The sequence below is a fragment of the Oncorhynchus gorbuscha genome, linkage group LG07 (assembly GCF_021184085.1).
Source record: "Oncorhynchus gorbuscha isolate QuinsamMale2020 ecotype Even-year linkage group LG07, OgorEven_v1.0, whole genome shotgun sequence".
In the NCBI taxonomy this organism is placed as follows: Eukaryota; Metazoa; Chordata; class Actinopteri; order Salmoniformes; family Salmonidae; genus Oncorhynchus; species Oncorhynchus gorbuscha.
In genome coordinates, this window is record NC_060179.1 from 72,427,943 (window position 1) to 72,454,286 (window position 26,344).

The window sequence follows — 26,344 nt, forward strand, 5'->3', positions numbered from 1 at the left end:
GAAGTGTCAGTCCTGTCTGAGAGATATAAGAAAGATCAGGAAACATTTGTAAAAAAATAAAATAATAATAATACATATATTTAACACCTTATTTTTGGCTTTAAATAGTCTCCATATATACCGCCATACATTTGTTCAACTGGTCCCGGGGGACCTTCAGACAAGTCTTCTGAAGCCTGTTGGCGTCCCAGAGCCAAAACGACATGTTCGCAAGAGTCTCACCTTTCCACAGAGGGGTCATATTAGTGTGCATCCCAAACTGTCTGGATGCTGCAGATGATTTTGTGAGAAGAGCGATTTTCAGGATGCCTCATGGTCTGATTAACTCTAGCTCTGTCACGACATAGGCAGATGCAGTGGATTGTGATGCAATGCAACAACAAAAAACAGATACCTTGATTTTTATGGGGATTTTAGTATTATGCTAAATAACTTTCCACGTGGGTGCGGACATCAACCTCGGGCCTTGCGAGGGGACTGACTCAATGAAGTCAAACAAATACATTTACATTTTAGTCATTTAGCAGACGCTTTTACCACAAGCGATTTACAGGCACAATTAGTGTTAAGTGCCTTGCTCAAGGGTTCATTGACAGATTTTTCACCTAGCCGGCTCTGGGATTGGAAACAGTGACCTTTCGGTTACTGGCCCAACGCAATTAACTGCTACCGTCTATGGAAAATGACTGGTCGTCCATTCTAAACAAGATGGTTGCTATGCATGATGGATAACGTTCTTGTCACTTGCTAGCTAGCTAGCCAACTTCCGCAAACTCTGTCACCCATTAGCCAGCATCCCACTGTTATTCTTCTAATATAGTATGAACAGGAGTCATAGGAGAGCTATCTGTGTCCAGGAAATCAGCTCCTATTCTTACACAGCTGTTATTCATTTAGTTGTTTCTGCTCTTCTCTAAATATGTTATATTGTTTTTCCCAAAAATGAAATGTTTGCAAACATCTTCCTAGCACTCCCAGGGTTGATGACACAGGGTCCAGAATGCACTGCAGGGCGGCCAGGCACACACGCACCCACCAGGCAGTCTGTTGCACCAGGCAATCTGTTGGTTGGTTCTAGTCCACTGATTGAAATATGAGGGATTTTTTTAAATATAGTTGTTTATCTTAGTTGTCGTAATCTTTCATTCTAACGAGAACCAGGCAGGCCCAACCTGGATTGTGAAGAGAAAATGAACAAAAGGCACAATATTAACATTGCTGGGTTCAAATACTATTTGAAATCATTTCAAATACTTCAGCTGGGCTTGATTGAGCTTGTGTGTTTCAATAGAACCAGTATACATTTTTTTCCAAAAGTGCCAACCCTGCCCACTGTTGTAATGTACTCCAGGAAGGTTGAAGCTGAATGCTGAACTTATTTTAACAGATTTCAAATAGTATTTGAGCCCAGGACTGAAAGTGAGCTTTGCTGAATCCAAGTATCCTAAATACTAAGTTATTAGTAATGTTGCTTGGCAGGCGAAGTAGGAACAAAAACGAATAAAAAGAAGGCAGGCCGTAAAGAAGCAGGCGGTCGGTTTGGGAAGGATAAACACATGCATGGACAAACATACGCACATGTGCAAACACACAAACCCACACAGACAGACAGACATACCAACACACACACCCAAGGGTGTTTGGTTCTCACACACAGGATGAGAGCATTTGAATTAGTGTTCCTTTTTATTGTGACCTTTACGTTAATAAATGCCTTTGTGTCCCAAATGGCACTTCTGACCAGAGTAGTGCCCTAGATAGTGAATAGGGTGCCATTTGGGACTCTGATTAAGCTTTTCAGGGTAGGTTAAGCACCAAGGGTAATATTCCCTGCATGTTGTTTAATTTTAACTGTTGTGTAGATCTACCAGGAAATACACACACACTCTTTCTCCCACTGGCACCACAGCTACCACTGAAACTTCAACGTTTCTGTACTATGGCTTCTCCTATTTGAATAGTTGCTTCAGTTGGGAGAAACTAGCTTTATAAGCCATGTAAACCACTGACCAGCGTTTATTATTACTCAGCAATCTGTTATCCCTACACACGTCATAGTGTGTGCAGTTGTGGCCTCCAGCACATTTCCTAACAATGAGACAACAGCCCAGACGCAGCAAAAAAAAACATTCCTCAACAATATGTGCTGGGTAACCAGTGATTCTGTGCCTGTAGTCAAAAGCCTCTCAGAGTAGCAGTGCTGATCTAGGATCAGGTGGGTTCGCGTTATTATGCATTTTGATTTAAATGCTAAACTGATCCTAGATCAGCACTCCTATTCTGAGATGCTTTAGGAATACAGGCCCTGAACATCACATCAGCATGCTTCCTGTTTCTGAGATGAAAGTGAATATCTAGCGGTCTGTTTCTGCTTAGTTCAGAAATATCTGCTGGAAACCCCCACTGTTAAATCCATACTGTAATCTAGCATTATACACTGGAACTTTAAAAAAAAGAAGGATGAGTAGAAAATAAAACTAATTTTGACCCAACTGCCACCTTGTTCAAGGTGGTTGCATTACTTGACTGTCTGACAGGGATGACATCATGCAGTCTAGTTTCAAGAAAGGGAAGAAATAATCAAATAAAGCAAAAAAAGTAACTTTTTACATATTTTATCTTTACAGTGGTCTGCAAATTCAATTAAGGTGGCTACAAAAACCTCTTATGGGAAAATGACTATGATATTATTCACCTAGCCTTTGAGGAGACACTGATTGAAGTGGAATCTAGCATTAGCCATTTAGTAGCCAGATGATTTCTATGATTAGCTTGTTGATTATATTGACGAGTGACTCAGAGGACCACGGTGGATTTAGTAACGTCGTCGGCTCGGGTCCAAGGGGAACAGACCTTCCTATCCCTGTCTGGGTTAGTCATCAGCAGCATGCCGCATTATCATCACTCACTCACTCTCACTCACTCACTCACTCACTCACTCACTCACTCACTCACTCACTCACTCACTCACTCACTCACTCACTCACACACACACACACACACACACACACACACACACACACACACACACACACACACACACACACACACACACACACACACACACACACACACACACACACACACACACACACACACACACACACACACAATGCATTGTCATTACTCAGATAATGCTGGGACGGTGGGTTGGACCAAACTCAGTTTCCTCCCCTTCCTCCTCCTCTACATCTTCCTCTCTGTGCTGTCATTGCTCAGTCAAAATATTATCCCCACACATTCTTCCTTCTCCTTTCCCTCCTCCTCCTTCCTTCTCCTTTCCACTTCCTCTTCCTCCTCCCTTCTCCTTTCCCCTCCTCCTCCTCCCTTTCCCCCTCCTCCTCCTTCCTTCTACTTCCCCCCCTCCTCCTCCTCTCTTCTCCTTTCCTTCCTCCCTCTCTCTCCTCCTCCTTCCTTCTCCTTTCCCTCCTTCTCCTTTCCATCCTTCTCTTACTGCTCAGTCACAGTGAGACAAAAAAAGCATTAGGTCGTCTGTCTGTTATCAATCAAATGTATTTATAAAGCACTTTTTACATCAGCAGATGTCACAAACTGCTTATTCAGAAACCCAGACTAAAACCCCAAACAGCAAGCAATGCAGATGTAGAAGCACTGTGGCTAGGAAAAACTCCCTAGAAAGGCAGGAACCTAGGAAGAAACCAGGCTCTGAGGGGTGGCCAGTCCTCTTCTGGCTGTGCGCGGTAGAGATTATAAGAGTACTTGGCCATTAAGACCAGATTGTTCTTCAAGATGTTCATAGATGACCAGCTGGGTCAGCACCTCGAGTAAATGTCAGTTGGCTTTTCATTGCCGTGCATTCAGAGGTCGAGAGAGAGACTCAAATCAGCAGGTCTGGGATAAGGTAGCCCATTCAGTAAACAGGTGAGAGTTCCATAGCCGCAGGCTGAACAGTTGAAACCGGAGCAGCAGCATGACAAGGTAGCACGTCTGGTGAACAGGTCAGGGTTCCATAGCTCCTTCCTGTCCGGGGGGACCGGACAGGAAGGTCACGTCATTGACTCAACCCACTCAAGTCGAGTATAGCGAGAGAAAAAAAAGCCTGGCAAGACATCCCTCTCAGGGACGGCATGGGAGAACACTAGCAAGCCTGTGACTAAAGGCAAAAGGGTGGTTCGTCACTGCAGTACCTTGCCATTCACCTTCACACCCCTGGGCCAGACTACACTCAATCATAGGACCTACATAAGAGATGAGTCTTCAGTAAAGACCTAAAGGTTGAGACTGAGTCTGCGTCTCTCACATGGATCGGTAGACCATTCCATAAAAATGAAGCTCTGTAGAGCTGTTTGCTTAGAAATTCTAGGAACAATAAGGAGGCCTGCGTCTTGTGACCGTAGAGTACGTGTATGTATGTTCCAGTGGAGGCTGGTGGGAGGAGCTATTGGAGGACAGGCTCATTGTAATGACTGGAATGGAATCAATACAATGCTACCAAACACATGGAAACAACATGTTTGACTCCGTTCCATTGATTCCATTCCAGCCATTAGAATGACCCCGTCCTCTTATAGCTCCTCCCAACAGACTCGTCTGGTACCAGTCTCTTACTGCAGGGCCAAATCGGAGATAGAGGTATGAGTAAGTGCATGTAATGCTTAGTAGGTTAGCAGTAAAACCTTGAAATCAGCCCTATCCCTATATATTATTATATATTAGGAAGCCAGTGTAGAGATGCAAGTACTGGAGTAATAAGATCAAGTTTTGGGATTCTAGTCAAGATTCTAGCAGCCATATTTAGCACTAAGTTTATTTAGTGCTTTATCCGGGTTGCCGGAGAGTAGAGCATTGCAGTAGTCTAATCTAGAAGTGAAAAGCATGGATTTGTTTCTTTTCACCATGTTTCATCATCGGTGTGATTGTAGATAGCGGTTAAGAGCGTTGGGCCAGGAACCGAAAGGTCATTGGTTTGAATCTCCGAGCCGGCAATGTGGAAAAATCTACCATTCTGCCACTTGTTTGGCTGGAATTGAAAGCTGGGGGGTTCATGACCTTTGACTTTGCAATGCCATCTTATTTTGTTTTGGCAACAAAGTTTCACTACGGCGGTAGAGCTTGTAGTGTCTGTCAGCCTGTCTGTCTGGCTCACTGTCTGTCTGTCTACCTGTCTCTCTATCTGTTTGTCTGTCTGTCTGTATGTTGGTTGGTTTACACAATGTAAAATAAGGTGTTCACCCACACCACCATCCACATCTGTTATGGGCCCCTATGAGGACACCAGTCATTAGGTTTTACCTCGTTTTTGGTCTGATGAGATTATAATGTGAAAGTCCAGGACACACACACACACACACACACACACACACACACACACACACACACACACACACACACACACACACACACACACACACACACACACACACACACACACACACACACACACACACACACACACACACACACACACACACACACACACACACACACACACACACAACAGCCAACATTGTTCATTAGCAGAGAGCATGGCTCAGTTTGTTAGCCTGTCCTGCAGTAGAATTAATCCAGGGCTGCGGTCCAAACACTTAAAAGACACACCCTATCCCTCAGCCCTCAAATTAAGTGGAGACTTCTGATGACGCATCATGACGTCTGACGAATATACACTTGCATGGCGAGGGAGGAAGGAATGATTTTTAAATGGACCTAGAAATTCATCACTCGTTCATCCCGCGATTATTGTGTTTTCAGCCACCGGTAGCTTGTGGGTGCTTTATATGCGCTACAGTCAATTATGAGTGTATGTCTACTTATATTAAGTATCTAATTATTAATATGCGCCTACTTTATGATAGCTAGCAAATGATTTAGCTAGTTTGTGGTTCTGTCATGTGCAATAGTAGCAATTTATTTGCATTCGTTTTTACTTACACTTGTATGTTACTTCTCCATTGATGATGTTTTTAAGTTTTCACTGACTTTTCTTAGCGGATGTGCAGTCGATGCAAATTGAATTATGGGGAGTGTCAGGCCCCCGGAGTGAACATAATTGTACACTCACAAAGCCAATTAAAAACAAGGGCTGAGAGGGCTTACGTTGCAAACTTCTCTTGCTTGGCTAATTATTTGGCTTGCCCGCCAAGATGGCGACGGGGATTCCCCCAAGGGCATAAGACGAGGGTAAGTGGACGAGGGTGTGTCTTTTAAGTGTTTGGACGGCAGACCAGGTGAATCCAGGTGAAGGCTATGATCCCTTATTGATGTAACCTGTTGAATCCACTTCAATCATTGAAAATTAAGGGGATGAGGCAGGTTAAATAATGATTTTTAAGCCTTGAGACAACTGAGACATGAATTGTGTATGTGTGCCATTCAGAGGGAAAATATTGAAGTGCCATTGAACGGAGTATGGTAGTGAGTGTTTCAAGAACTGCAACGCTGCTGTGTTTTTCACGCTCAACAATTTACCATGTATATCAAGAATGGTTCACCACCCAATGGACATCCAGCCAACTTGGCACAGCTGTGGGAAGCATTGGAGTCAACATGGGCCAGCATCCATGTGGAACGCTTTCCACACCTTGTAGAGTCCATGCCCCGATGAATAAAGGCTGTTCTGAGGACAAAAGGGGGGTGCGGTGCAACATAATATAATGTTTTGTATACTCAGTGTATATGTATATGAAGGTGTGTAAGGCTGTAGTTACAGATATCACATTTACATAAGTATTCAGACCCTTTACTCAGTACTTTGTTGAAGCAATGATTACAGTCTCGAATCTTCTTGGGTATGACGCTACAAGCTTGGCACACCTGTATTTGGGTAGTTTCTCCCATTCTTCTTGGGTATGACACTACAAGCTTGGCATACCTGTATTTGGGTAGTTTCTCACATTCTTCTTGGGTATGACACTACAAGCTTGGCACACCTGTATTTGGGTAGTTTCTCCCATTCTTCTCTGCATAGCCTCTCAAACTCTGTCAGGTTGGATGGGGAGCTTCGCTGCACAGATCTCTCCAGAGATGTTCGAACGGGTTCAAGTCGGGGCTCTGGATGGATCATTCAAGGACATTGAGACTTGTTTTGTGCTTCGACACAATCCTGTCTCAGAGCTCTACAGACAATTCCTTCCACCTCATGGCTTGATTTTTGCTCTGACATTCACTGTCAACTGTGGGACCTTATATAGACAGGTGTGTGCCTTTCCAAATCATGTCCAATCAATTACATTTAGCACAGGTGGACTCCAATCAAGTTGTAGAAACATCTCAAGGATGATCAATGGAAACAGGATGCATCTGAGCTCAATTTCAAGTACCAAAGGGTCTTAATACTTATGTAAATGAGGGTTTTTCAGGTTTTTTTGCAAACAATTCTTAAAACTTGTTTTCGCTTTGTCATTATGGGTTATTGTGTCTAGATTGATTATGCAAATTTTTTATTGAATCCATATTAGAAAGTCTCTAACTTAACTAAATGTGCAAAAAGGAAGGGGCCTGAATACTTTCCAGATGCACTGTATATAGGATGTCCCTTGACTATAATACAGTATTATACATACTATACATACTGTATGTACAGTCCTTTCAGAAGCATTGGAGTCAACATGGGCCATCATCCCTGTGGAACCCTTTCGACACCTTGTGGAGTCGATGCCCCGATGAATTGAGGGTGTTTTGAGGGCAACGTGTTCCCAATGTTTGGTGTACTCAGTGTATGTTTATATTTCACAGTCTCTGACATCGCTTGTTCTGATATTTCAATTTTTCTGTATTATGTGTGTATAGTTTTTTATTACATTTTTATTGCTAGGGATTACTGCACTGATGGAGCTAGAAACACAATCATTTCACTGCACCAGCGATAACATCTATAAATCTCTGTACACGACCAATAAACTTGGATTTTATTTGGTACTGTAACTCATTGGGCACCACTCCCACGTTGACACCTGGGAACCCTTTTTTGTTTTCTGCTGAAAGGAGCTTGCTCTGGGTTGCAGTGGCACTTTGCTGCTAGACTAGGTTAGTTCCTAGTCCCTAAGGGTAGCAGAATAAATGTGATATTTGATACTGCTTCTCTTTGAGATCTCAATGGTGAGATGTTTGACATTTTACATTCTCGTAAATCAGTATGTTTTGTGTGTGTCCTGAACGAGGCATTTTTGCAACTAGTGGAAATATTTGGCATCCTGGGTAACCGCACACACACAAACACAACCACCCAATATGAACGACTGTGGATACCAGGACTGAGGCCATCGTTTGCAAATGTATTGTGAAATCTGTTGTAAAATGTATTTTAATGTTTCAAAATTGTATTTTATTGTATGTTACTGCCTTAATGGGTAATGGGGATCCATAATAACTGAAATACAACACACCTAAATAAATCTAAGCAGAATCATGAAATGTTCAAATAGAGCAACAATAGTAGTTTTCATTGGCCTTCTTTAAATCTCCCACTCTGTTTTCTCTCCATAGGTGTGTGCGGCGGTATGAGAACCACTTGAATCGCTGTCATCCCTGCACCGCAGCCTTTTCACCCTGTGGACGATTCATTGCTTCTGGCTCTGAAGACAACTGTGTGAGTGGTGGTTCCTTCCTACTTGTCCTCCCTCTCCTCCTCCTCTTCTTTTCTCTCCCTCTATTCCTCCTCCTCTTCTGTCTCATCATCCTCCTTTCTATGGAAAAACGTGAACTGGTATGGAAGTTAAAAGGTAGGAGTTGAAATACAGGTGGAGAGTCAGAGGTTCGTGTTACTGGATTTCACAGGCTTCGTCCTCTCCCCTGCACTAATCATTTTTGATCTAAAATACCTTCAATACCTGTAATAAGTCTGAAATATCTTCACCTACAGTTGTTTAATGTTAAAGTGACACATGACACATCAGGAAATGTCATGGAAAGCATCTACGATGTGATGTCAAGGGCCACCAGCCCTGGTCTGCATAAAGCGCTGTAATTGTCTTAAATACCGTTAGCTGGAGTCTGTACTGTATGGTGTCACAGGCCATCACCCTACGTTGTAATAGATGTAGTAAATCATGCAAAGGGTTTCCATGAATTTGACAGTAACTTAAAGGGAGCAAGGTGGCAAGTGCAATCCTGTATTTCCTATTACAGTAGGTGCATTTGTTTTATGTTACAGTGACACATGATACATAGTCATTTATTTGATGTAAATAATTTTCCCGTGTCCCACAGAGAATAGGAAGCACTACCATTTTACACAACATTAAAGACATGCTCCGGAACCTTTGAAACCTCCCGCTTTGGGCTGGATGTGTCAATGTGTAGTTCATACATGCATAATCTATGATCAGAATTACTGTTTTACCTCAATTAGCCACAAAATCCCTAGTTTGAAAGCAACTGTTTTCTGGAAGCTTTCCCTACATTTCCTCCCGTGTGGGCCAACCCCCTAGCAATTTGAGTTCTAGCCAATGATCTTCAGCCCCTCACCATTTGAGTGACAACTAACAAGATGCACACACATCAGCAGAGCGAGAGAGAGAGCAATGACGTGGTGCAAATATCTGCACAGAGGTGACGGAGTACGCAATTTCCAGCTCAAGAGCACTACTTTCACTACTGGCTAAAAAGTATACAAAAGTACCGGAGAATCACTTTAAATACAGCCAATGACCAGTTTTATGTCTTTAGTACATTCACCTAGAGTTGTTTGATGTTAATCTGACAATGGAATGACATGACTCATGCTTTTTCCAAGACAGTCCCACAGAGAATAGGAAGCAAGAGGAATGCTTGTCATGGCAAGCGCATCACTGGCAAATCAATGCATGTGTGTGCATGCATGTGTGCAGGGCCGGCTCTAACCTTTTGGGGTCCAAAGCTAAATGTTGTTAGGGGCCTCCAGACCTCATGGGCAAAACATTTTAGTGGCCCCCCTCTTGACGGCAGAGAGAAAAAATATAATTGTAGAGTCAATTTCCTGCAGTTCTCCACATTTTGCCACGGGATTTAGAAAGAATGTTGCAGTTTTAAAGCAAGTTTGCTGCAATTTGACTCATTTTGTCACGGGGCAAAGAGAAACATTTGCAGTTTTACAGTTAATTTTCTGCAATTCTACACATTTTGCCATGACTTATACCATGTTATTATGACATCTGGGTGAGAGTGACAAACAAAATCCCTGCGTGCCCGGTTGGTAATTCAACCATGATTACTACAAGTATAGACAGCTGACTCATTTACCAATCTAAGAACGTTTAGCCGACATGGAATGGCAGTGTTAATTTCATCAACAATAACTATGAGGAAAAGTGCTCATCAACGACTTATTCCTGAATTAAACTATAGCTAGAAGAGATGCCCTGGAAAAAAAACGCAAACTATTACAAATGACTTTTCATTTTAGTTGATGAAAATGGGACGAGACAAGAATTCCATGTGAGACTAATGGGCATTTAATTTGACATGAAGCTCCCTTTCATCTGTTTTGTCCAATCATACGCCAGCATACATGCATAATATTTTAGGTAATCCTCTCATTGGCAGTTGTGACTTGACTTGTATCGAACCTCAACTAGAAACAAACAGTTTACTCTCTTACTTTCATGTAGGAAATGTTTTATTTGATCACGACAGAAGCTCTATTTTCCCATGTGTGCTGTTATTCATTAGTCTGTGTTGACGCACTTCCATTGTAGTCCACAAATGCGAGTTGCAGTTGCTTTTTGTTGCTATTTGTTGAATATTAGGAGTACAGTAGTACTTCTGGCATTTTTGTAAGCCCCTGTCATTCACTCCCTTGACAGTTATGACTGTGAGATTTTAGTCATTTAGCAGACTCTCTAATCCAGAGCGATTTACAGTTAGTAAGTGCATACATTTTAATACTGGTCCCCTGTGGGAATTGAACCCACAACTCTGGCACCATGCTCTACCAACTGAGCCAAAGACGAGACTAAAATAGTCCAGGTTTAGTCGACTGATAATAATTCAAACTAACTATGGATGAAATTACAAACATTTTACTAAGACTAAAACTAAAATAGCTGCCAAAATTAACACTGACATGGGCTATTTGAGTCTCTGTCAGTGACTGACATAAAAAGAGAAAAACTGCTGATCCAGAGTTCCCCAATTTGTTATTATTGTCAAAGAATGGGTGGGGGCCCCCTAGCAGCCGTGGGGCTGTAGGCGGTCGCTTATGTTGTTTATGCCTGGAACCGGCCCTGCATGTCTGTGTGCTTGCATGTGATCTCCAGGCAGTTCATTCCAGTGTATGTGTGTTTGTCGTTAATTTGTTTGCGCATGTGTGTGCGTGCATGCATATGTGTGTGTGTGTGTGTGTGTGTGTGTGTGTGTGTGTGTGTGTGTGTGTGTGTGTGTGTGTGTGTGTGTGTGTGTGTGTGTGTGTGTGTGTGTGTGTGTGTGTGTGTGTGTGTGTGTGTGTGTGTGTGTGTGTGTGTGTGTGTGTGTGTGTGAGAGGGCATCTAGACAGAGCAGTCCAGATTTACTGCAGTACAATGCCTTCTTTTCCTTTTATCTCCTGATAGAGATGGATTTGCAGAAGAATGCTTTCTGTTCTGGGTGTATAATTTATACGCTGGCATCCGATTTGAGTTATAGGCTCAAATTGAGTTATAACGCTGTTATGGGTAACTTCTAAAGCTCCGACTTTACTTTATCGACAAGCCTTGTGCGCCATCTGGGCTAAAGGCCAAACTGCAGAATGCTTAAGATTATGGACAGGGGCACACTCAACTACTGTAAATATAGAGCTCGGGTGAATAGGTTGATGCACTGTAGTGCATATTTTGTCTTGAGCGGATGGTCGGGGGGCCAGAACATAATTACTAATAATTTGTTGACTACAAATTGAATACAATAATTTATTGACTACAGATATAATATTTGATTAAAACATAATAATTTCAAACCTTGATTACATTTGTATATGATCACATCTCTCTATTATGCATGGCAATATATCCCATGGAGCTGAGTTCCCGGTGTTTTTTTTCAGCATTTTATGTCTGAAGAAATGTATTATAATAATACCCTGTTTTATTTTTGCTCAGGAAACAAGTTAAAACCACAGTCTGCCAGTTGGGGTGTCGCCTTAGTTGCCTGCCTATGAAACAACTAAATGCGCTGCTGGTGGTTTAGGTGCATGTAGTTGTACAATACATGGTAAACATGGCACAGTACATGGCACATACACATGCCATACTGTTCTGTTATTTCCATGACGGACACCTTTTAAACCTTCTACAGAATAGGTCTTCCCTCTTCTTGCTGTACAAAACATTGTCTGCGTCCCAATTCTCCACCCTTCTCCCCGTCATGGATTTACAAATGGTGGAAACCCAAAGCCAGTGCTTACCCCAATCCAATGCTTTCCAATTCATGACGGGGAATGTGAGAGACAAAGACTGTCATGGAATTGGATCTTCAAAGGCCAGAATACACACACTCACCTCAGATTTGTACCACATGGCAAAGCGAAAGGGGCTCATTCCTGAACGATGTGTAGAGGTCACAAATCCACGTTCATTGTCACATTTTATTTGCTCTCTCTTCCCTCTTTCTTCACAGTTTTTTTTTCTCCCAATCGTGTCTGTCTTTCCTCTGGACTTCTGAGTAAATATAATCTCTGGTCTTTTATTGAGCAGCTGCTTTGTGTTTAGTGTTCCCTTACGGAAAAAACACATTAATTTCACGTGAATACATGTGAAGTGTTCCAAAAACACATGTTTTTATGTGATCACATGATCTTATGTGAGGTTAATGTGATAACAGGTGACATCCACAGGAGGTTGGTGGCATCTTAATTGGGGGGGACGGGCTGGTGGTCATGACTGGAACAGAATGGGCGGAATGCTATCAAACACATGGTTTCCATGGTTTCCATGTGTTTGATGCCATTCCAATCTCTCCGTTCCAGCCAATATTATGAGCCGTTCTCCCCTCAGCAACCTCCACTGGTGAGAACATGTAAAGCAACATGTGATAACATGTGATCACGTGTGAAGTGTACCTAAAACACATGTTTTCACATTATCACATTTTGCTTTACATGTTCTCACCAGTGGAGGCTGCTTCGCGGTGTAATAATGGCTGGTGTAATAATGGCTGGAATATGTAAAAAAAACTTGATTTTCAACGTAATGTGTGAAAGTATGTTGCCAAACCAGCGCCAGAACCTAAAAACACATGATTTAACATGGGGAGTTAAATTACAGGCCACTGAACAGTAAAACAGAAAGAACATCATTTTGATTTTCAACGTGAAAATCATGTTTGTGGTTTTTCTGCCACTAAACAAAGAACACTGGTTGATCAGTTTATCCTACACAAGGTCAATGAAAATGACTGGTGCCAAACCAGCGCCAGAACTGTCTAAACAATTCATCCCTCCCAACCAAGACAACAGTCAGTGGAACTTCTAATCCATGGCTGTCCACTAGCACAGTTGTGTTGAGAGACAGAGTTGTTGGGAAGTTCTGTTCAATTGGCTTCAGGGTCACTAAACAGTACAACAGCACAGTCGATTGAACATTGAACTGAATAAACCACTTCAGTAGACCACTTCAGTAGACCACTAGAGTAGACCACTGAACCAATGATACGTTTAACCTTCAAACATTTATCTTTAAAGCTAGAGCACGAATAGAAGAACATTGAACCCTTGGGTATAGGCCTATAACTTTTAACTTTTAAGTCAAGCACTTTCTTGTTCTACAAAGAACTTCAACACAGTTATCGTGTTTTGGTGTACAGATAAAATATATGAATGCATGTAGTAGCTATTTTGGTGGCCTGGTGAGTCCAATTCCTTGAAGATGACTGTTCAATTTAGTATTTTAAAGAGTTGGCTCAACATAGCTTTTTGCCATGTGTGGACCAGACTAAGTAAGAGATTTAATTTGTATAAAAGAGTTGTTAGTGAAAGACATGAAAGCGTCCACTTGCCATTCAACATTTAGCTGGTTAGGACAATGTACTAAAATGTGATGGATTGCTTCCACCAATTTTAATTAGTCAGGTAGGTGAGAGGGTCAAGCACACTCAACTCGAGCTCTGTAACTCAAATGTTAGTTACAGAGAAAGTACAAGGCCCTGGGAACCATCACAACCTAAGAGGCCTACAACTCAGTCCAGTCATGAAGCTTATTTTAGATGGCTGTTGAGCAAAGACGGTGAATAGCACCCTGGTGGTTTGGTAATAAGAAACCCAGACCTTAAACTATGTGGTTTGAATGTTTCTTTCTCCAGGTATAAATCTTGCCCTGGTTTTGGAGGTCAAAGCGAATATGTTTTCCCTCCCTCCACTCAGTGATATATATCTGTAATATAACCGAGCATGTTCTTCAGCCAAATCTTTGTGCCAGATGACTCGATCAACTGTCTCGATTGATGTTTTGTCTTGTATCTTCATCCCAATGGTGTTCGTTTACTTATGAATTCATGATTGTTTGTTATTTAGAGTGCATGATGTACAGTACATCTAACAACAAATGTAGAGATGTTATAGAAAGATGAGAGGCTGGTTACACAGTTTAGATGTTTGTAGAAAGATGAAAGGCTGGTTATACAGAGTCAGGGTTTTTTTGGTCTGATGACCTGACGAGTCTCAGGTATAAAACATGGGGGTCATTCCATGTCAATTCAACGAAACCGTGAACTCCACCAATCTCAGATCATGAAACTTCAAATGATGAGAATCAGATAATACAAAGATACAGGCGTCCTTCCTAACTCAGTTGCTGGAGAGTAAGGAAACCGCTCAGGGATTTCACCATGAGAACAATGGTGATTTTAAAACAGTTACAGAGTTTAATGGTTGTGATAGGAGAAAACTGAGGATGGATCAACAACAATACTAACCTAAATGACAGAAGCCTGTACAGAATTTTAAAAATCTAAAACATGCATCCTGTTTGCAACCAGGCACTAAAGTAATACTGCAAAATATTTGGCAAAGCAATTAACTTTTTGTCCTGAATACAAAGTGTTATGTCTGGGGCAAATCCATTAAAACGCATTACTGAGTACCACTCTCCATATTTTCAAGCATGGTGGTGGCTGCATCATGTTATGAGTATGCTTGTAATCGTTCAAAATAAAAAATAAACAGAATGGAGCTAAGCACAGGAAAAATCCTAGCGGAAAACTGGTTCAATCTGCTTTCCACCAGACATTGGGAGATGAAGTCACCTTTCAGCAGAACAATAACCTTAAACACAAGGCCAAATCTACACGGGAGTTGCTTACCAAGAAGACAGTGAATTTTCCTGAGTGTCTGAGTTAGTTTTTACTTAAATCTACTTTAAAATGCATTCCCTCCTTCAACCCATTTGTTTTTAGGGAGGATATGACATATTATGTCCCTATAGTGCCTCTCATGGTATTTTTTTCCAATGCAACATTTTTGTTGAGGCAGAGTTGTTTTAATTACTTTTCCAGACGAGTGAGTATCAAACTGTGTCTGTAAGACATCCAAGATTTTTCTGAAGAATCCCTTCTTCTCCCTAGCCGACTTTACCTTTCTTTTTTTCTTCTGTGTGTTTGGTGAAAGCAGTGGAATAATATATGGATGCTGATGGTTGTCGGATTATTAATCGCAGGGACTTGTCTTCTCTCGATGAAGCAACAGAAGTTTGAGAGCATCTCCTTTGAGAGTGGACGCTTCCAGGCATTTCCTGGCAGCCGGTGGGGCTTGGTGAAGCGTGTACGGTAGTGAGCTACACCATACTTTATTTGTGACCGCCCTGAGAGTGGCGTGAGCCAGAGGCATTTGTATTTGTCTTCATATTTAACAAGACAATCATGGAAAAAGAACTCTCAAAAAAGAACTGAACCCCCCCCCAAAAAAGACTTCCTAAAAATTGAAATTGTGTTAGGGCCTATATGATATGACACAGTTTCCACACACTCAAATAAGAACAGAATGTAGGCAAGTACACTAGAACAAATATGTTATGAGAAGGATTCGGGATTCAGTGTGTATGCCTGGACTTTAACTGTAAAGTTGGATGTACAGCTTACACAACTCCCAGTGTTGAGGGAAAACTATCTCTAAACCTGCAATCAAAAAAATAACATTGATTATTTTCTTTGTTTTTAGAGCTAAGTTTGTTGTCAAAAATAATACGACAATTCAAGTAAAACAGGATTTTATTAAGTTAAAAGGACAATTGAAATCTTGTGCCTTTAAACAGCTTGGAAAATTCCAGAAAATGTCATGGCTTTAGAAGCTTCTGATAGGCTAATTGACATCATTTGAGTCAATTGGAGGTGCACCTGTGCATGTATTTCAAGGCCTACCTGCAAACTCATTGCCCCTGCTTGACATCATGGGATAATCAAAAGAAATCACTCAAGACCTCAGAAAAACAATTGTAGACCAGAAGTCTGGTTCATCCTTGGGAGCAATTTCCAAATGCCTGGAAGGTACCGCGTACTATTGTTTGTACAGATGAACGTAAGTATAAACACCATGGGACCACGCAGCCGTCATACCACTCAGGAAGGAGACGTGTTCTGTCTCCTAGAGATTAACGTATTTTGGTGCAAAAAGTGCACATCAATCCCAGAACAACAGCAAAGGACCTTGTGAAGATGCTGGGGGAAACCGGTTCAAAAGTATCTATATCCACAATAAAACAAGTCTTATATCGACATAACCTGAAAGGCCGCTCAGCAAGGAAGAAGTCACTGCTCCAAAACCGCAATAAAAAAGCCAGACTACGGTTTGCAAATGCACATGGGAACAAAGATCGTACCTTTTGGAGAAATATCCACTGGTCTGATGAAACAAAAATATAACTTTTTGGCCATAATGACCATCGTTATATTTGGAGGAAAAAGGGGGAGGCTCAAACGTGAAGCCTGGGGGTGACAGCATCATGTTGTGGGGGTGCTTTGCTGCAGGAGGGACTGGTGCAATTCACAGAATAGATGATGTCATGAGGAATGAAAATGATGTGGATATATTGAAGCAACACCTCAAGACATCAGTCAGGAAGTTATAGCTTGGTGACAAATAGTTATACCTGAAATGTTTGACCCAGTTAAACCATTTAAAGGCAATGCTACCAAACACTAATTGTGAGTATGTACATTTCTGAACCACTGAGAATGTGATGAAAGAAATTAAATCATTCTCTCTACTATTATTCTGACATTTCACATTCTTAAAGTAAAGTGGTGAATTTTTATTTTTCATTTTTTCTATGATTAAATTATTAAATGTCTGGAATTGTGAAAAACTGAGTTTAAATGTATTTGGCTAAGGTGTATGTGTAAGGAGTGTGTACTGGTGGCAGAGAAGTCAGGCGCAGGAGAGCAAAGACTGTGTTCCAACGGCGCAGTTTAATAATAACGGCGCCCAGTGTTACCCTGTGAGGGGGGAAGATCTGTAAGAAAATCCACCGACAGGTGCGACCAAGGCCATTGTGGAATGGGTAAGGGGTGTAGCTTCCCTCTGGGCAGGTGCCTAGGTGCCTTACTCTGGGCGCACACCAAGCAGGAGGAAACATAAACCCTCACGTCCTTAGCCAAGGTAGGCCACCAGTACCTCCCGCTCAAACAGCGCGCTGTCCGACCGATCCCAGGATGACCAGAGGAGGGTGACGTATGGGCCCAATTGATCAAACGGTCACGAACAGCAGACGGGATGTACAGACGCCCAGCGGGACACTGGATGGGAGAGGGCTCTGCACGTAACGCCTGCTCAATATCCGTGTCCAGCTCCCACACTACCGGCGCGACCAGGAAGGAGGCGGGGAGTATGGGAGTGGGATCCATGGGCCGCTCCTCTGTGTCATACAACCGGGACAATGCGTCTGCCTTCACGTTCTGGGAGCCTGGTCTGTAGGAAAGAGTGAACACAAAACGGGGCCAGACCCTAATGGTCGACTATCTAAGGCGTGAACGGGCAAGGGCACAGCCACGGGAACAATAGGGATCCCTAAACTATGGGCGAACGATTTATCTATAAAATTCCCAGCCATGCCTGAATCGACAAGTGCCTTATGCTGGGAATGCAGGGAAAACTCAGGAAAAGTGACATACACAAACATATGTGCGACAGAGGGCTCTGGGTGAGAATGGTGCTGGCTCACCTGGGGTGGCTCCAGAGCGCCCTGCCTGTTGCCTCGATACCCAGAGGAACCAACCCGGCACCAACCGGCAGTGTGCCCTCTGCGGCCACAGATGGTGCACGAGCTGGAACCCCCTCCGGTCTCCCCGCGCACCGCCCCTCCCAGCTCCATGGGTATCGGAGAGGGGGTGCGGGGGGTTCGAACCAACAGACCCCGATCTGCAGGGCTTTCCCGGTGAGGCACGAAACGAGGGCGGACACCCTCTCACGGCCCGAAGGAGCCGGGTGGGCGGTTGCCAGGTATAATTCCAGCTGTAATAGGATCCCCTGGCAGTTCACAGCCTTCCCATCATATTCCTGGGAAAGGGAGAGACTACCTGGGTCCAGGAGAAGGAGGGGCGTGTAGTGGAGACCGCGGTTGTGCGGGTTGTGCGGGTGGAGGCGCTGGGTGAACTCCCTTTCTCTCCCAGTGGTCCATTGTCTGGACAACGCGGTCCATGGCGGTGCCAAGATGGTGGAGCATTGCTGCATGCTCCCGGACGCGCTCCTCCACCCCTATACCCGGGGTTCCTGCTCCTGCTGACTCCATAAGTTTGGGTCCGGAATTATTTAAAGAGTGCGTACTGGCGGCAGAGTAGTCAGCTGCAGGAGAGTAAAGACTGTGTTCCAACGGCGCAGTTTAATAATAAAAATAATCTTGAACAAAAACAATATATACAATGGGACAAAACCCCTTCGCACGCCGGTCCTTCTGTAGCTCAGTTGGTAGAGCATGGCGCTTGTAACGCCAGGGTAGTGGGTTCGATTCCCGGGACCACCCATACGTAGAATGTATGCACACATGACTGTAAGTCGCTTTGGATAAAAGCGTCTGCTAAATGGCATATATTATTATTATTATTATTATATTACATAACGTGCACATACACTTACAATAAACAATTCCAGACAAGGACATGGGGGTTAACAGAGGGTTAAATACACAACATGGAATTGGAACCAGGTGTATGGGAAGACGAGACAAAACAAATGGAAAATGAAAGGTGGATCTGCGATGGCAAGAAGGCCGGCGATGTCGACCGCCGAACGCCATCCGAACAAGGAGAGGGACCGACTTCGGCGGAAGTCGTGACAGTATGTAAACTTCCGACTTCAACTGCATACAATTTTCTGTTAAGTCCCTCAGTCGTGTAGTGAATTCCAAACACAGATTCGACCACAAAGACCAGGGAGGTTTTCCAATGCTTCGCAAAGAAGGGAACCTATTGGTAGATATTTTATTTTTAAACAGACATTGAATATCCCTTTGAGCATGGTGAAGGTATTAATTACACTTTAGATGGTGTATCAATACACCCAGTCAGGACAATAACCTAAAACACAAGGCCAAATCTACACTGGAGTTGCTTACAAGATGACAGTGAATGTTCCTGAGTGGCCAAGTTACAGTTTTGACTTAAATCTACTTCAAATCTATGACCTGAAAATTGTTGTCTAGCAATGATCAACAACCAAAATGTCAGAGTTTGAATAATTTTGAAAAGGACAATGGTCAAATGTTGAACATTCCAGGTATGGCTCTTAGCTCTTAGAGACTTACACATACAGACTCACAGCTGTAATCACAGCTGTAGGTGCTTTTACAAACTTTAAAAAATTTAAAAAAGTTATCATTTGTCATTATGGGGTATTTTATGTTGATGGGTGACATTTTTTTTTGTTTAATACATTTTGAATTCAGGCTGTAACACAACAACATTAGGAATAATACTTGCTGAAGGCACTGTACATATACACTGAGTGTACAAAACACTCCATAACACAGACTGACCAGGTGAATCCAGGTGAAAGCTATGATCCCTTATTGATGTCACCTGTTAAATCCACTTCAATCATTGTAAATTAAAAGGAGCAGGCAGGTTAAAGAAGGATTTTTAAGCCTTGACACAATTGAGACATGGATTGTGTATGTGTGCCATTCAGAGGGTGAATGGGCAAGACAAAGTATTGAGGTGCCATTGAACGGGGTATGGTGCCAGGTGCACCAGTTTGAGTGGGTCAAGAACTGCAACGCTGCTGTGTTTTTCACGCTCAACAATTTCCCATGTGTATCAAGAATGGTCCACCACCCAATGGACATCCAGCCAACTTGGCACAGCTGTGGAAAGCATTGGAGTCAACATGGGCCAGCATCCCTGTGGAACGCTTTCCACACTTTGTAGATTCCATGCCCGATACATTGAGGCTGTTCTGAGGATTAAAGGGGGTGTAACTCAATATTAGGAAGCTGTTCCTAATGTTTTGTGTACTGAGTGTAAGTAGACAGTTATCACTCACTGTAGGTTGTGAATATAAGGCTAGTAGACCCTACTGATTCATAGTGTTGTCACACATTAGGCTCATCATCATAGCCATGCATGACCTCATCACTCTACGCTGACCTTATTCACTAAGTAAAAATAAAACATTGCCACACACAAAGACATTTAGGAGTACAATGAAAACTATTTAACTGTAGAGCCCTGGACCATCCGTCGAGTTTAAAATTAATCACCCTACGGCATGTTGTCCGTATTCAACAAAAAAAAAATGTCATCTTCATTTAACCAATCCCATTGATGTCAGAAGACCTCTGTCCCAAGGGAGACCTGGTCATTATTGCCATAGATTATGAGACTGTAGGTCCTGATGTTAGGCTTCAGAGGCGTGTTCCGTTACCCCCTACCTTTCTTACTCTACAGCTGTTGTGGAGATCTATAGGGGGCCTCAGGCTGGAATGAGGCAAGGCTTGCAGGGCTAGATGACCTATGTGGTGAGGTAGCAGGACTGGACCCAGATGACCTCTGTGGTGAGGTAGCAGGACTGGACCCAGATGACCTCTGTGGTGAGGTAGCAGGACTGGACCCAGATGACCTCTGTGGTGAGGTAGCAGGACTGGACCCAGATGACCTCTGTGGTGAGGTAGCAGGACTGGACTCAGATGACCTCTGTGGTGAGGTAGCAGGACTGGACCCAGATGACCTCTGTGGTGAGGTAGCAGGACTGGACCCAGATGACCTCTGTGGTGAGGTAGCAGGACTGGACCCAGATGACCTCTGTGGTGAGGTAGCAGGACTGGACCCAGATGACCTCTGTGGTGAGGTAGCAGGACTGGACCCAGATGACCTCTGTGGTGAGGTAGCAGGACTGGAGTCCTCATTGAGGATTCCTTCCTGTTCCAACTGCCTGATGTGATGCTCTGGCCTTACAAACCCCATCAGAATGCATCAATAAGAATGTACATTCTAGTAATTATATTTATATGGCTGTATCTGTAGCTCGGTATCTCTACCATGCTATGGGCCCTTCTAGGGAGCACTATCCCCATGCCTTTTTCGGGGAAGCCTAATAAAAAGCAGCTGCAGGAATCTGATGAGTCGTCGTCTGGTAACAAACATCCCCACATCTGGTTTTATCTGTGTTCACTGCTTATGGTCCCCCGTCCTCATCCCTCCTTTCCCTCCTACTCCTCCTCCTCTTCCTCCTCCTCTTCTTCCTCCTCTCCAACTATCTTTCACTCACTGTTCTTTCTTACTTTTTACACACAGTGAAAAGTCTCTGCCTTTGTTTGTCAGTTCGTGGAGAAGAGATTGGAGTAGAAACTTCCAAATTGTACAAAATAATCGAATACCTATAGACTTTATTGTGTTGGTCCTCTTCTGCAGTATTCAGACTTTCTTTTAAGGTTTATAAGTTACAGATTGACTACCTTATACTTTACGTTTTGACATCAGCAGCCAATTCATTCAACAAAATATTTTGATGTACCTCCTTGACCCATTTTCTCCTCTCTGCAGGCCTATGTATATGACATCCGCAGCAGCAGCTACCTCAACAAGCTCCAGAGACAGTCCGACACCATCCTCAATGTGACCTTTAACCCTGCTACACCTGAGGTGAGGACTGGCCGATAGCCTCTTAAAATTACACCCTCTCTCCGCATTCTATTGTCTTCTTTTCTGGTCTGTCTTTCTATTACCTGTCCATATTCACATATACAGTGCCTTTGGAAAGTATTCAGACACCTTTACTTTTTCCACATTTTGTCACATCTTATTCTAAAATGTATTAAATAAAATGCATTCCTCAGCAATCTACACACAATAACCCATAATGACAAAAGTAGAAACAGGTTTTTAGACATTTTTGCGAATGTATTTAAAATGAAAAACAGAAATACCTTATTTACATAAGTATTCACACCCTTTGCTATGAGGCTTGAAATTGAGCTCAGGTGCATCCTGTTTCCAATGATCATCCTTGAGATTTTTCTACAACTTGATTGGAGTCCACCTGTGGTAAATTCAATTGATTGGACATGATTTGGAAATACACAGCTGTCTAAGGTCCCACAGTTGACAGTGAATGTCAGAACAAAAACCAAGCCATGAGGTCAAAATGAATTGTCCATAGAGCTCCGAGACAGGATTGTGTCGGGGCACAGATCTGGGGAAGGGTACCAAAAAATGTCTGCAGCATTGAAGGTCCCCAAGAACATAGTGGCATCCATCATTCTTAAATAAAATAAGTTTGGAACCACCAAGACTCTTCCTAGAGCTAACCATCCGGCCAAACTGATCAATCGGGGGAAAAGGGCCTTGGTCAGGGAAGTGACCAAGAACCCGATGGTCTCTGACAGAGCTCTGTGGAGTCTTCCAGAAGGACAACCATCTCCACCACTCAGGCCTTTATGTTAGGGTGGCCAGACCGAAGCCACTCCTCAGTAAAAAGGCACATGGCAGCCCGCTTGGAGTTTGCCGAAATCTGATGAAACCCAGATTGAACTATTTTGCATGATTGCCAAGTGTCATGTCTGGAGGAAACCTGGCACCATCCCTACGGTGAAGCATGGTGGTGGCAGCATCGTGCTGTGGGATTTTTTAAGCTTGAGAGCATCTCCAGAGAAGAAAGGGAGAAGCACGCCAAATACAAGTGTGCCAAGCTTGTAGTGTCATACCCCAGAACACTCAATGCTGTAATTGCTGCCAAAGATGCTTCAACAAAGTACTGAGTAAAGGGTCTGAATACTTATTTAAATGTGATATTTAAATGGATTTTTAATAAATTAGCAGACATTTCTAAACCTGATTTTGCTTTGTCATTATTATTGTGTGTAGATTGATGAGGATAAAAACAATTTGATCCATTTTAGAATTAGGCTGTAACGTAACAAATTGTGGATTAATCAAATGGGTCTGAATACTGTATATATAAATGAGTGGATTTGAGTATTTCAGCAACCCCCGTTGCTGACAGGTGTATAAATCGCAATGCCAAGCGGTGTAAAGCTCGCCACTATTGGACTTTGGAGCAGTGGAAACGTGTTATCTGGAGTGATGAATCACGCCTCCCCATCTGGCAGTCCAACGGACAAATCTGGGTTTGGCTGTACGCTACCTGCCCCAATGCATTGTGTCAACTGTAAAGTTTGGTGGAGGAGGAATAATGGTATGGTGCTGTTTTTCATGGTTCAGGCTAGGCCCCTTAGTTCCAGTAAAGGAAAATCTTACTGCTACAGCGTACATTGACATTCTAGACAATTCTATGCTTCCAACTTCGTGGCAACAGTTTGGAGAAGGCCCTTTCCTGTTTCAGCATGACAACGCCCCCTTGCACAAAGCGGGGTCCATAGCGAAATGGTTTGTCAAGATTGGTGTGGAAGAACTTGACTCGCCTGAATTGGCATGAATTGGAACACCGACTGCGAGCCTGGCCTAATCGCCCAACATCAGTGCCCGACCTCACTAATACTCTTGTGGCTGAATGGAAGCAAGTCCCCGCAGCAATGTTCCAACATCTAGTGGAAAGCATTCCCAGAAGAGTGGAGGCTGTTATAGTTCAAAGGGGGGACTAACTCCATATTAATGCCCTTGATTTTGGAATTATATGTTTGTCAAGCAGGTGTCCACATACTGTTGTAGTATACTAGTCATGTGCTATACTTCCTCCAGCTCACCTCGCTCCCTCTCTTGTTAACTTATTGTGAAAGAAATATCCGTACAGACTCAAGTTAGTCTGAGCATGGTGGTAATTCATTAACCAGACATAGAATAAGGCTTCTGGGTTATTTTGTTGTCCTGCTCCCCTTGGACTTCATCTCCTATCAATCGGATATTGGACACAGCTTCAGAGGGAGGCCCAGCATACAAAAACACACTGTGAATTTCTGCTGCTGTGTTTCGAATCCATGGAGAACCTCTGGGATTACAGACATGGGTTCAAATTATGGTATGTGTTTGTTTTTTCAGATACTTTGAGTGTTTGCTTGAGTCTGCCCTGGGTGCCATATGGGTGGGCTTGGCAATTTTGGGACTATACCATTGGTAATAGTGTGCCAGGCAAGCTCAATCAAATTAATTGAAAGGATTTAGAAAAATATTTGAACCCATGTCTGGTAATGTCTGCTGTGTGGATTCCATGGAAAGGAAAACCCCCAGGATTATTAGATTAGTTGAATCCAACTTTGTACTAAAGGTCTGCCAGGTTCATTAAATAGTACCCGCAAAACACCCGTCTCAACGTCAACAGTGAAGAGGCGACTCCGGGATACTGGCTTTCTAGGCAGAGTCCAGTGTCTGTGTTCTTTTGACCGTCTTAATCTTTTATTTTTATTGGCCAGTTTGAGATATGGATTTCTCTTTGCAACTCTGCCTAGAAGTCCAGCATCCCGGAGTCGCCTCTTCACTGTTGATGTTGAGACTGGTGTTTTGCAGGTACTATTTAAAGAAGCTGCTAGTTGAGGACTTGTGAGGCGTCTGTTTCTCAAACTAGATACTCTAATGTACTTGCTCAGTTGTGCACCGGGGCCTCTCACTCCTCTTTCTATTCAGGTTAGAACCAATTTGCGCTGTTCTGTGAAGGGAGTAGTACACAGTGTTGTACGAGATCTTCAGTTTCTCTCATGGAATAGCCTTAATTTCTGAGAACAAGAAGAGACTGACGAGTTTCAGAAGAAAGTTATTTGTTTCTGGCAATTTTGAGCCTGTAATCGAACCCACAAATGATGCTCCAGATACCCTACTAGCCTAAAGAAGGCCAGTTTTATTGCTTATTTAATCAGGTAAACAGTTTTCAGCTGTGCTCACATAATTGCAAAAGGGTTTTCTAATGATCATTTAGCCTTTTGAAATGATACACTTGGATTAGCTAACACAACGTGACATTGGAACACAGAAGTGATGGTTGCTGATCGTGTCCCTCTGTGCGCCTATGTAGATATTCCATTCAAAATCAGCCATTTCCAGCTACAGCGGTCATTTACAATATTAACAATGTCTACACTGTATTTCTGATCAATTTGATCAAGTCTACTGTATTTAAATGCCGCTTTAAACGTGTTCATGATTCTGCAACAAAATTTCCCCATGGGGACAATAAAGTCCATAACGTAAAGTAAACACACCGCGCTGAACGAACAGCAGACGAATTGCAAACGAAAGTGCATATCGATATTCAGTGCCCTTAGTCATCCTCCATGAACTCCCAGTCTCACCTCATTGTGGATGAATATATATTTTTCAACATACTGAACACAATGTGTCAGATTTTAAGTTGCAGTATGGTCTATAGTTCTTTAGCTCTCCTCCTGAATCTAGAGTCATCAAGACAGGATGACAGAGGCACTCAATCCGTTTTACAACTCTCACCTCGCATGGTGATGGAAAGGAACACTTTGGCCTAACATCCACTCAAGTCATGTCGGGTTAACAGGGGCCTCTGGGGCACTGCTTCTTTCCTCAAAATAGCACGTTAATCACCACACGACTAAATAATTAAACTGGCTACCAGTATTTCTAAAAGTAGCCTAGTTCTGTCGTTCTGTCTCTGTTTAGGGTCTAACACAACTCAGTGTACTGTAACTCAAACTTTCATTACTTCAAACACCCTGAAGATGAATTATGTTTTTTGATACCAGCACTAGGATTAAACTGAACCATGAAACCCTGAAATCCGAGGTAGAAATTATAAATAGCTCAAGCTCTGATGGACTAAACAGAGACAGGAGTGAAAGTGGAGCTGGAGGGAAGCAGAGTGGTTGGAGAGCATGTTGATTTACAGGTAAGAATGGCTTGTGCTATGGCGCTGAGTGTTCTCTGGACACACTGCTTAGTGGGGTATTAAACATCCCCAGTGGGGTATTTAGCACACACGCACATGCATGCACACACACATGTATGAAAACACACACTTGCACACACTCTTGGAAGATGGAGCTGCATTGGATAGCAGCAGCCTTACGGGCTCCTGACCAATTCTGCTATTTTGTCC

General features: G+C 42.9%; 1 protein-coding gene across 1 annotated transcript in view; it reads left to right on the forward strand.

The window, feature by feature from the left end:
* The window catches only part of wdr27 (WD repeat domain 27), a 161,863-nt gene that overhangs the window by 83,198 nt on the left and 52,321 nt on the right, over positions 1 to 26,344 (forward strand). Inside the window, exons 23-24 of the mRNA XM_046357417.1 lie at positions 8,446 to 8,548; positions 21,874 to 21,972. Coding sequence (XP_046213373.1) covers positions 8,446 to 8,548; positions 21,874 to 21,972 — 202 coding nt within the window. The remainder of the gene's footprint in view (positions 1 to 8,445; positions 8,549 to 21,873; positions 21,973 to 26,344) is intronic.